The sequence below is a fragment of the Emys orbicularis genome, chromosome 11, assembly GCF_028017835.1.
Source record: "Emys orbicularis isolate rEmyOrb1 chromosome 11, rEmyOrb1.hap1, whole genome shotgun sequence".
In the NCBI taxonomy this organism is placed as follows: domain Eukaryota; kingdom Metazoa; phylum Chordata; order Testudines; family Emydidae; genus Emys; species Emys orbicularis.
The window spans coordinates 12,725,712-12,738,578 of record NC_088693.1 but is presented as its reverse complement, the minus strand read 5'-3'; the positions used below and the strand labels follow the sequence as shown (position 1 = coordinate 12,738,578).

Here is a 12,867-nt window from a genome sequence, read left to right as displayed (position 1 = left end):
CAAGAGATGCCATGAAAATCTCAGCTTACTTTTTTTTTTGTTAAATGAAAGTTTCTAGACCTCATGGATGCAGAGAAAAGCTTGAAATCATGAAGAGTGTGCATCCTAAGGAGTCAGAAACCAGAGGCAACAATAAAGAACCTAAAATTTTTAAAAATCTCAAGACTTTTAAGCCAATCTCATGATTTTTTTCATCCCGATTCATGATTTTTGAATCCTTGAGATTGACAATACTGAGTTGCCTAAATTTAGGCCCCTAAATTTGAAAAAGTTCTCTTGAATACAGTAGACTATATTCTGTAGACAGAGAGCTCACTAAAAATCTTACTGTAGAATAAAGTTACATTGACTGACCTTTACCATTACGAGCAGGATGACTAGAAGTAGATCCTTCTCACTTTTCTGCAACCACATTGCCTGTAAACTTTGGAAAAGGGTTGGTAAGATATATGACTATCCTTTTTATTTGTTAGCAGCCACAAAGTGCAACTGTAATTGAAGCAAATTCTGCCTCACTTTATGTGGCTGAAGAACTTTTTGGAGCAACTGGACAGCAACCAAGGAGAGGAGGGATATTTTTGTAAGCAAGGTTACTATTTATTTCTCGTAGAGGAAAATGTTCTCTGAGTTCTGCAACTCACATAGCCACCAAGAAAAGTTTTTAGTGTCTTTTTTCTAAGTCTTTGTGCATCAGAGGTTCGATTTGTTTTGTTTACATAGTTCAAAGCACAGCTGCTGATAGATTGGGAAACAATGGGACATCTGAAGGTTGTGTGTTTGTCTGTTTTCAGGAGAAGGCCATCCCCAGAGGAGCAGATTGTTGTTACACCATCCTTTGCAACAGTTGGCATGGAGACCACTCAGCTCACTGAAGAGAATGCAGATTTTGCCTCTCGAGACCGCTACCACCATTCCTCTATTATCAGAAGAGAAGAATTTGTCAATCAGTTTCAGTAAAAAACAAAAACGGATCCGGCTGTTCACTCCAGCAGTCGCTTAACACTAATCGCTGTTGTGGCACCTGGTAAAAATACTTGAACAATGTGACTATATTTTTTTAATGCTTCCACTGTTTGGGGTTGTGTCTTTTTATTTTATTTTTTTACAAAGGACAAAGTTTGCAATTTTAACTAGGATTCCATATCCTATCCAGTTTAGCAAAACAAATTAAAGGACTATAGTAAAGTGATCAGTAACTGAGGACAATAGCATTAGAAATCTCAAGAATTCAAATACTGTACAAACTAAATATTACAAAAACTATAAGTGCTTGAAGAATGCAATTTGAAACTTCCATGGACTGACTATGGAGGCAGTGTGATCTTTTGGTTAGAGCAGCAAGCTGAGAACTAGGACTCCTGGGTTCTCTTCTCAGCCCTGCCACTGATTTGGTGCAAACTTAGTCTAGTCACTTTACCTCTTTATGCCCCAGTTTTCCTGCCTGTAAAATAATATTTTTCTACCTCACAGGGGTGATGTGAGTTTTAATTAATTGGTGCTCATAAAGTGCTTTAAGGCATTTAGATGAAAGGCCGAAATGGTGAAGGCGAGAGGATTATGAAGTGTGTTCAAAATTGGAATCAAATCCGTTCATTTAAATTTATGAACTCTTCTGTATCGTCATACTGTGAAATTATGCTTTATCAGCACTAAATAGCTATTTTCAACATCATTTCAGAAAGGAGGATTGGGAGAGGCTGAATCTTGAAACATAGGCGATAATCTGGGGACCCTCTTTCTGAAGGTCTACAGTGTTTCCAAATACAACATGTCCCAGTTAAAATAATAATTTATATAAATGAATAAAAAGTACCTATTAGGATATATGTGGCCACACCCTTACTTCAATCAGAAGAAGAAATGTATCACTTGTATTTAGTCCTTCAGATAGGAAACAATGCAGGCAAAGCTCCTGCTGAGGTCTGAAATGAAGGAGCAGGCCTCAGGAGTATGTAGTAAAATAGTAGTGAGCACTGCAAAATAAGTCTGGGCATTTAAAATGTATTTAAAAAGGGAGTGATAATTAATTTCCTTTAATCTTTGAGTCTTTCAATTTTTTAGTGTTCAGTGCGATAATAACCAGATCTCTGCATCTGCTACAGAAAAAGCTCTGAATTCCTGCTAGCTTTGGGACCAATGCTACTAGAAGGGGCTGAAGGCCCTTGACTCCCACTGTACTTGGTGGGAGCTGAAGGCATTCACCAGCACCTCACAGGGTCAGCCCATTTGAGCGCTGTTTCTACCATGTGATATTTTCCTGCAGGTGGAAGGAAACCAGCTTTACCAATGAAATCATGAATAAAGTAATTCTGGGATGCTACTGAAAGTTTGCTCCGCATTTTAATTTTCTGCTTTGGTCACAATTCAGCATTCCTTAAATGATCGCTCTTGTGAAAGTTAAAGGGATGCTGTCAAATTAACTCAGCCTGAAGGTTGACCCACCCCAAGCTGTTTCATGTTAGAAACATTCATTTCAGGATTCCTTAGTTACGTTTCTTGAAAACAACAACAACAACAACAACAACTGATAGAAATACATAGAGATGGTCCTGAGCTCTGTTCTGATCTAGATTTGATCTTCCCCAAATATCAAGAAGAGTTGGATCTGATATTCTGGTTTTGCTCTGTACTCTAGATAAAAAAGTTTGGATGTTGATCCATACTTCCCTTAAGTTCAGTGGGATTCTGAGCCAGTGTACATCCACCTCTTAAACTAAAGCCGAATGTTTTTCCTAATGTAGGACTTAATCTTAAACCCACGGACCTCCATGTGAGTCTTGCCATTGACTTAAATGGTGCAGGATTGGACCTTCTAAATGGACTTGTGGTGGTACAGGATGCTCAGAGATAGTGAACCTGTATAGATTTATCTGTGAAGACACTTCAGGTGCTTGAAAAGATCAGTTCAAAGCAGAAACCTATTAGCAGAATCCATCAATAAGGGGCAATTTTGATTAAATGTTAAGGTCAAATTAACCATAGTATGACCTTGTAAACTGTGTTTAATGTAGTTCTGCAATCGTCAACCTTTTCTTCATGCTGATTTGGGCTCTCAAACAACCTGGCACATGCTGTATTTGTTCCTTTTACAGTATGATACATAGCCATAGTTCTATACTAAGGGCCATATATTGCAAAATTTCATGCACTTAAAACTTAGCAGCATCTAAATATGCTGCTGCTCATTCCATCTCAGGATGCTCATTCAGCCCCCCATTTTTCTGAAATAAGGCGTTTAAATAAGAGAAAAGCACATAGCACAGCATGGTATGAGAGATGGTTAGAAAGTCTTTGTTTTACATTTTCTTTCTTAGGTCCTAAACAGTTTAATGCCCTCTTTGATATCAGAGACAGCAAACAGAAGCAAAATATCTAAGGGGAAAAAAATGTCCCTTTACTACCCATATCTTGTTTGGGAAATGTGTTAATTAAAACCAGATGACTGGTTTTGGTGTGGAATGTTTAAATATCAGACACCACAGTTCGTTCAGTTATCCGTCAGACGTAACAATGTGAAATACAAACAATAGTTTCTAGCTTTGTGCAATGAGGTTTTGATTGTGCACCATTCATGTTGTTTTATCAATGTCCGTCTGTCAGAAAAACCAGAACAAACATCAAAACACATTTTACCTCTCTCAAAAACTCTCATTCCATCTTAATGTTCTCTGACACGACTTTGTGCTGCTTGCCCTGTAACAATACTGTCAGTTATACTGGGCTTTAATGTGGGAAATTCAGTCCTGTGCAGAGGCCTAGCACAAGGCCATAAGCACCACTTAAAGAATATTTTGGGGGCTCTGAAAGTGGACTTCAGCACTGCACAGGGTTTTGTTGGCCTTCTGCACAACAGTGAATTTCACCCTAATATGATTAGACAAATGCATCAGGATTAGCATGTCCATAGTTTTGCTCTGGCAATAATATGGCGTTGCTGTTGCAGCGTAACTTCCCTCAGGAAGGATGGCACTTGTTGCATTAGATGGAGTATGAAGTGAAATACATGGTTTCTTGTACTTGTGTGCTAGTGAAATAATCCATCTCTCTTACAAATGGGCACAATGCTATGCTGTCACAGCAACATGAGTGTAAGACATCACACGCACACCCTGAGTGTGCACTGAACACGGGAGATCACATTACAGCGAAAGTCTATTTTAACCATGTATTGTCGGGCTAAAGGGATAGGCTGCTCCTGCTCTTGGAAGGGTTAAATATTAAACTTTAATAATTGCCTCCATGACGGAAGAAGAGCTTTTTATCATTGCTGAATAGAGTTGAAAATAGCTCTGATGGTGCAGAGAGAGTTACCTGAGTAAGTAGATAGGGGGATGGAAGATGGCAGCTCTCCGTGGCATTGTCTCCTTGGGCCAGATCCACAACGGGACTTAGGTACCTAAACCCCAGACTTAAGCACCTCAGTCCCAGTTACCCCATTGAAAACCAGTCAGAGCAGAACGAGGCCCATTGAATAATTAAATATGTTCTAGAGCGACAACATGCTCAAAGAGCCAGCTGTGTTTCGGGACAAGATTGAGATGGACTGGCAGAGCTGCCAATTCTAGGTAACGTTCTCAGTCTCTCTCTTTCATGAGCACCAAATGAGCAGAAGGAAGAAGCAAAAACTCTTGATGTGAATTGAGCAATGCTACAAGTTAACAAAACAAATGTTTGTAAGATTATCTTGTGACTTGTGCTCCTCTTCCAAAAACATCTTGATTCCTCTGACGTTAGAGAAACCTGCATGGGCGTGAAATATTTTTTCTTGCCCTTTTCAGGAAGGAAGAGTGTGGGTGGGAATTCGTTACTATTCCCCACTCTACAGCAACCTATCACCAGGTTAGTAACTTCCCTTGAGCAGAGTAACTCTAGACTCTGTGGATTGCATGAAGATATAATTTACCTTAAGATCAGTTCAGAGAATAGCTCTGAGAGGTATCTGTGCTAGCTACTCCCAGACAAGTACCCTTTGGTTACTATCACTAAGAAAATGTCCTGCTATTTCTGCTTCAAATACTTCATATACTTGGACCCTCATATACTTCAGCTATCACCATAACTATTTTGCTTTGACTCCACAGATTTATTGATAACAAGCTTTTTTTTAAGAAGAAAGCTGTGAAATAAACACGATTTGTAAAAGGTCATTCAGCCTAGGAAAGAATTATTTAAATAAATGTACAGATCTCAAGAAGAATTCTGGTTTATTGTTAATACTGTAATGTACATTTGGTGGGTTGTGGTTGGGTACGTTTTCTACACTGCTCTTTCCAATGCGATTATCCTGCTAGCAAAACAGGCCCAAAGTGTTGTGAAGCAGCCATTTAAATGTTTTACTATTTATTTGCGTTACAGTAGGATTTAGAGGCCCCAACTGAGACTCGGACCCCTTTGTGCTGGGTGCTACACAACCATGTAGCAAGAGACAATCCCTGATCTGAAATGCTTGCAATATAAGTAGTCAAGAGCAATAGCAGGCAGGAGCAGTCTAATAGCCAGGGAACTGAGATACTATGAGAATAAGGGGCTAGGGGTCTGTGGCCCGCAATGTGCAGGAGGCCAAACTAGATGATCATGAATGGTCCCTTCTGGCCTTAAAGTCTATGATATCCTTAGTTGGTATAAATTGTCATAGCTCCGTTGAAGTCAGTGGGCTTGGCCCTGTGTAATTTGTGCCAGGTCACACGGGGAGTCTCGTGGCTAGGCCAGGAACAGAACCAAGGTCTATAGCTCCCAGTCCAGTGTCATAACTATATCTCACCTCACGGGTATCTCGCGGTCCATCCTGACTTTTGGTGTATGTTTTAGTTGCATGACCAGGCTAAGGAGAGAGACAGCTGCCATTTTCAGTTCTGCAGCTTAGGTGATAGTAATAGGAGTGATATGGGAAACTAGATAGAGAACAACCAACCACAATACATTATATTGAAGACATGTTGATCCTGTAGATTCTACAGATTATGCTGCTCATGATATTATATGAGCTATTGGGAACAGGGCCAATCTGTTACCAGTGAGACAGTGTGTTTTTCCGACCCACTGGAATTTCAGACTGGGAAATTGGCTTTGTTTCCTGAACTTAAAGGCGCAGCATTATATTTAAATCTCCAAGGAAAGAAGATCAGGTTAGCTGAATTGCAAGTAATGGCCCCAGAATTATAATTAAATTAGTGAGAGTCTGAGATTCCTTCAATCTCTGGGCCTCTCTGTATTCAGTCAAGATATGCCTTTAGCTGTACAGAGACAACTAGTACTTTGATCTCACTTAGAAAAGGGGGTTACCTGGGTCGGTTGCACAGAGAAAAGAAAAGTGTTACTGGTGACTCCGGATTTGGTAGAACCTTTAAAAATAGCTACCTAATCGTTTCGCTTCTATTCCCGAAATAGCAGTGGCATGTTATTGGGACCTAGATTTGGAGGTGTAGATTTGGGACCTAATGTTTTAGATCTGAATCACAGTGTGACCAGGGCTAGTAAAGAGTCTCCATGACCAAATGTTCTAGTGGAGATGAGGATGTGGTTGCTAATTGCTGGCCTAGGAGCTGCATGGCTCAAAATTGGGACTACTTGCATGGATAACATTGGGATTTTTGGGGCCTCCAGGCAAAAAATCTTGCCCCTTTCCCCCCCCCCCCCCCCCGTCCCCCAAAAGCAATGAAGTGCATTGCTTCATTGAATGCATTGGACCTGAAAGCACTGGGACTATCCCTTCAATTCTGCTGTGAGCGCGTTGAGTTGGCACTTGCATGCCTTCTGCTGTGCTGATGCTGGCCGAGTTGTACGGCTGGGCTGTGAATTCCCTCCATCTCTGGTCCTGATGCTGAGGGGATGAAGGGTGAGCAAAAGTAATCAGGCCAGGAGTTGCTGAGGCTACAGCAAAGCCCTGAGCAGACACTTACCTCATTTGAGCAGTGGAGCACCTGCCCTGAAAAGGACCGTCTAGTATTACAAAACCAGTCACTTTCACTTCAACTCCTGCGCAGTTTTTAAAGTGCACATGCACGTATGCTTAGGAAACAACTACAGCAATATGTAGAGCTGCTCCCCTCAGAGTGCAAGGCTGTCACCATTCAATTCAGTCGCAAGTGGAAGGTCTTCGGAGGTGCATGTAAGGGTAAGCCTATTGTCGCGAACACCTTGTGTGCCTATTCTCTCACATGGGAAAAGGGATGAGCGTGGGCAGAGAATGGGGATATCGAATGAGTCATGGGCTTAAATGTGATCCTCAGCGCACTAATGAGGCACCTTCTTCTCCCCCATCCTTGACCTCTCTCCAGATGCTAGGCAGGAGTACACTAGTGGCGGTGCAGCCGCAGGCTCTGTTTCCCCTGGCTTTTCTACCCTGCTCAATACTTTTAACCTGACGCTTGTGCATGCAGCCCTTGGTGCCTGTCCTGTATTCCAAGTCCTAGCTGATGACTTTATTAAAAATAATGAGTTTTCACTACTTGACATGTCTATTGGCACTGCCGAACCAGCATAGCTAAGTCAGAGAGTGAGCTGGAGTCTGCTCTGGCTTGTGCATCACCGGGGTTGGTTAAGGACTGATTTAAATGGCTACTCTGGATTGATACAGATGTACATGAAAGCAGAATTTGGAACTAATTTTCAGCTGCAGAATTTTGCTCCAGGAACCGGAAAGGATGCAGCTTGACTCTTGCATCCCAAGAGGATTTTGTGGGGCTGACTAAGTTAGGAGGAGAAAAAAAAAACACTTGCAAACTAAGCAAGGTTAATCTGGAGTCCCTGTGCCCGATACAAAGGGAGCATTTCCATGGACTTTGGATCAGACTCCCAGAGAGGCATTAAGCACAGAACCCTCCAAAGCAAAACTTTTCTTGACGACTTTTGGTCAGAACAGCAGCTGCATTTCTGGAGTGACTGTGGCATTATCTGTTGAATCCACTATCGCTTCAGGATAAGGGAGCCTCCCTACATCGCCACATTATTTATAGTTTTATTGTTGACCATTTCCAACCTTGTGTTTGCTGCCACACAAGCGCCTATCTGCAGTGCTATGCAGGCTCTCTGCAAGGAGCTGGGTTCCTGTTATTGCTGGAGCACACAGCTGCTTCTGGGTGGGAGGCCAGATCACTGTCATGAAAACAGAGAGTTGGTTGGGGGGAGGGAGATTTCTTCCAGAAACTTTGGGATATGACTTTTAATATTTGGAATTTGCATTGGTTGTGTGAAAGCGGATTGTTTCCACTGCAAATGGAAGCGACTCTGTATTGTATATACAGCTAGAGAGAGCACTTTGAAAAATGAAGAGGCAAAGAAATGCACCTGTAACTTTATTGGATCCAAATGTTTCTCATAAGCCTTGGCAAGAGCTTCTTTTTATATTTTTGCTGTGCAGGCTTTCCGGTGAGCTCTGAGGGGGCTAGAAGTCACTAGCACTATCCAAACTAAAGCTGGGTGAATACTGTTCTAAAAAATGTTCAAAAATTCGAATGGTGCTTCGTGGACTCATTGGATTTGACTATGTTCATGACCCTTTATTGATTTATTACCTGTAGTACCTAGGAAGCCCAGTCATGGAGCAGGCCACTATTATTCCAGGCGCTGTCATCTTCTTCTTTCATATGTCTGGTGTAGAGCAGCAACTACAATTTCACCTGAAGTTGATCAAGTCAAATGGCTACACCAGGAGTAGCAGAATTTATTGCAGTGATGCCTCCTTCATATTTATAAATTGGGCAGTGGATGGTGATGTGTTCGACGGTCTGTCGTGGGAAACCACACGCGCACGCAGGGGAGTCCTTAATTTTCCATTTGTGCATTAGATGTCTGCATCTACCATGGTTGGTTCGAATTTGGTTCAGAGTTGACCAAGATGATGGTGGAAGGTCAAACACAGGAACCTTTTGCGTGGGATCCAGCACAAGGTGCTTATTTTTTAAGTCTTGTTTAGCCCGATCTGCTTTCCAAGCCTCTTTCTGATGGTAGCCTGATTGCATGAGGCTAAATGAATGTTCCCAGAAAGACTTGCGGGACTTAAGAGATTGCAGGGGGTGTTATTAAGGTCTTGGTGGATAGGAAGACATTGGTTTTCCTGGATTCACTGAGCTTCATGGAATGTCGCAGCAGTTCGGCTTATCGGCAGGGGAGCGATGTTAGAATAGATAGCCATGGTGTTGGAGTCGACTTAAGGGTTCTTATGATGCACCGCATCACTGTATTCAGCTGGGTATTCACAAGTCGTGTGTGGCTGCATCTGCTCCATACCGGTGCACAATATTCAGTTACTGAATCACAGAATCATAGAAGATTAGGGTTGGAAGAGACCTCAGGAGGTCATCTAGTCCAAGTGTTATTGCAGATGTTCGCAAAACTGATGCCAATGCACTCCAGGTTGTACCTGCTAGTTTCTCGATTATGGTGGCTCTTGTTTTTATCTTTGCAGCTTCCTTCTCAAGATGATCATGGAAGATGAGGGTGTAGTCAAGTTTCACGCCAATATATGTTGGAGTGTAATTGTGTCACACATTTTTACCACAGAAAGCTACTTTCAATGTGTTTTTGGCACTCCTATTATCAAGATGAAATACGCTTACTATTGTTTTTCCAGGGTTTGGTTGAGCCTCCATTTCTGAGTATGGTTCCATAGTTTGGAGGTCCTCAGTTAATGCTTTTTAATTACAAATATTTGCACTATAAAAAAGATAAACAAAAGAAATAGTATTTTTCAATTAACCCCATACAAGTATTGTAGTGCAATCTCTTTATCGTGAAAGTGCAACTTACAAATGTAAATTATTTCCCCCCCCACATAACTGCACTCAAAAACAAAACAAAGTCCACTCAGTCCTATTTCTTGTTCAGCCAATCCCTAAGACAGACAAGTTTGCTTACATTTATGGGAGATAATGCTGCCTGCTTCTTATTTACAATGTCACCTGAAAGTGAGAACAGGCCAACAGGGCAAGTAGGGCGGTCCGGTCTGCTGTACCAGCAAGATATTTATAGCTGGTACAATGAACCAGAAAGACCTAGGAGGAGCAGAACATGGGGCTGCCCAGCTCCTCCTCTGGCGCAGCTGTACCCTCCCCAGCCCTTCCATGCAGGGTCTCCTCCATCTGTACAGCAGCCCTGACGGAGTACGGGACTGGGGGCGGTACAGCCGTGCTGGAGGAGCTGTTGGCGTGGGGCCGACCAGTGGCCCCATGTTCTGCTCCTTTCCCCGCTGCAGTTCCTAGGAGAGGCCTGTGGTTCAGGGCTCTCCGGGAACCGCAGCGGGGAAAGGAGCAGAACCCCCAGCCCCGCCCCCTGCCCTTCCACAGAGCTGCGTCTCCTCCGGCTCCGTCAGTACAGCAGCAGCCCCACTAGAGGACGGGTGGGGGTGGGGTCACGTGGAGGGTCACGGGAGGAGGTCACGTGTCCCCCCCTTAGCTGCTGCCCCGCCCCCGGTACCAGTAAGAAATGGATTCCACTTGCACCACTGGAACAGGCGTTCTCATGGCACTGTTGTAGCTAGTGTTGCAAGGTATTTATGTGCCAGATATGCTAAACATCTGTATGCCCCTTTGTGCTTCGACTTGTAGATTGCACTTTTTTAATAATCTTTATTACAGTGCAAATATTTGTAATCAAAAATAAAAATATGAAGTGAGCACTGTACACTTTGTATTCTGTGTTGTAATTGAAACCAATCTATTTGAAAATGTAGAAAAACATCCAAAAATATTTATAATAAATTAAATTGGTATTCTATTATTGTTTAACAGTGTGATTAAAACTGTGATTAAGCACGACTATTTTTTTAATCTCGCGATTAATTGCAATTATGTTTTTTAATGGTTTGATAGCCCTATTTTTAAATATTGAATATTTGCAATGAGTTGCTTCTAAGCATGCTACAGACTAGGCATTATGTGCAAACAATCATTCAGCCAAAATGTTCCAATACCAAATATATTTGAGTCAACTGTGATCCATTTGTGGACACTTTCCAAACTAAAAAAAATGCTCAATTATGAATTATTCACCTACTTGTAATCTTAATACCTTTTATAACAAACCTCAAACTAGGTGAAATTCACCTAGTTTTTAAATGTATTATCAACACAAAACTTGTCTGAGGTTTGTAAGTATTATCTGAGGTTTGGACAAATCTGGGCTGGATTTCAGGTGAACTGCAGGAGTTTTGTGATACTGGATAGAAATCACATGAACCCCTAGGGAGAAGTCCTAGCTAATACAATAGAAAATAACCTATAGGTTTCATTCTTACTAAATCCTGTAGGAGTTCTACATCAGAGGAACTCTCTGAGTTTTTAATGGTTTCATCTCAAAACTATGCAAAACGTGGTAGTTTCAACTGGGAGTTTTCAGGTTAGGACCAGAAAATTCAAAGTGAATACAATGTGCAAAACAAACTAAGCTCTTCCTCTCTGCAAACAGGGTGAGGAGTGGGATTCAATTAACCAGCAGACCAGAACCATGTTTCATACAACTATATTAGACAGAGAGAGAGAGAGATGGACTTTTTAGATCACCGGGGCCGGCTCCAGCATTTCTGCCGCCCCAAGCAAAAAAAAAAAAAAAGCCGCGATCGGCGGCGGCAGATCCTTCGCTCCTAGAGGGAGTGAGGGACCTGCCGCCCCCGAATTGCCGCAGGTGCCGCCCCTCTCCCTTGGCCGCCCCCCAAGCACCTGCTTGTTAAGCTGTGCCTGGAGCCGGCCCTGTAGATCACACCCTGTTTCAGGAAGGTAATTGGGTAATATTTTGTGTCAGGATAAACATGGGCAAATCTGACACGTGGTACTATTTCTTGCACTTAAATTCTTTATTGAGGCTGTGGTCCTAAAAAGAGAGGGAAACAGCCTGCTGGCCTTTATATCACTTTTGCATTACAGAGCACATTATTTGTATGTATTAGTGAAGGACGCAGTACTGTAGTACTAATGCAGGGGTGCTCAACCTTCCCCCCGTTCAGATCCACGGAGCCAACGTGCAGGATGCTGATGACCCCCCCCCCCCCTTAGCTTTCGTTAAACTGATCTGATAGCAGCCATGCTTTTTTCTCTCAATACTGAGACTACAGGTCCCAGCATGCAACACTTCATCTTGATCTGAGTGGTCATTTCCTACCTTGACCAATGTTCATGTTTGTAAAGTGGTTTGAAATCCTTAGTTATGTCGTGCCAGAGAGGAATGGAGGATTATTGTGATTTAACTATTGGCAACCTCAAGCATTCAAAAATCACAAGTCATGCCCCAAAAATAATGAGTGCGGATTAAAAATAATGAGATTTAAAAAAAAATGTGTGTGTGGGGTATTCTTATTTGCCTTCTGGTTTTGAACCTTCAAACTACACTCAGATCAATCTTTCCTCTGCAGCCATTAGGGCTAGAAACTTACTTTTTAAAAAATGAAAGCTGACATTCTCATGTACTCACATGACTCCAGGAGTTGAAGCTTAAAGAAAAATGGAAAATATTGCAAGGCTCACAATAAAATTGCAAGAGTTGGCAGCACTGCCATTTTTGTTGGGAATCTCTTTGAAGGGTGAATATTACACACATGTAAGACAGTGAAGTGGAGAGAGGAAAAAATAGCATGAAGAAAAGAAACAGTAGTTTTAAACTTACACACACACAAAACCCCAAACCCTCAACAAGTTGGGCAGTTGTAGTGGAAAAGCTTTAAATTGGGGAAGTGTGAATATGGGTATTTTCATTTCAAGAGCCTGCTAATACAGTACCAGCGGTGACTGTAAATATGGCAGAGAGAGGGCACGTTTTCCCCACGTTTTTATGTCAGATACTTGTTAAATGTATTTGTTCTTGTTAATGTGCTTTTATGTTCCAGTTAGCCACAGCTCAGCTCTGCACACCGACTGCTAATTATTACATTGTGGGCTG

General features: G+C 42.1%; 1 protein-coding gene across 1 annotated transcript in view; it reads left to right on the top strand.

The window, feature by feature from the left end:
• SLC12A8 (solute carrier family 12 member 8) overlaps nt 1-957 on the top strand; it is a 93,444-nt gene extending 92,487 nt beyond the window's left edge. Inside the window, exon 13 of the mRNA XM_065413612.1 lies at nt 792-957. Within this exon, the coding sequence (XP_065269684.1) occupies nt 792-957 (166 nt within the window). The remainder of the gene's footprint in view (nt 1-791) is intronic.
• The last annotated feature ends 11,910 nt before the right edge of the window (nt 958-12,867 follow it).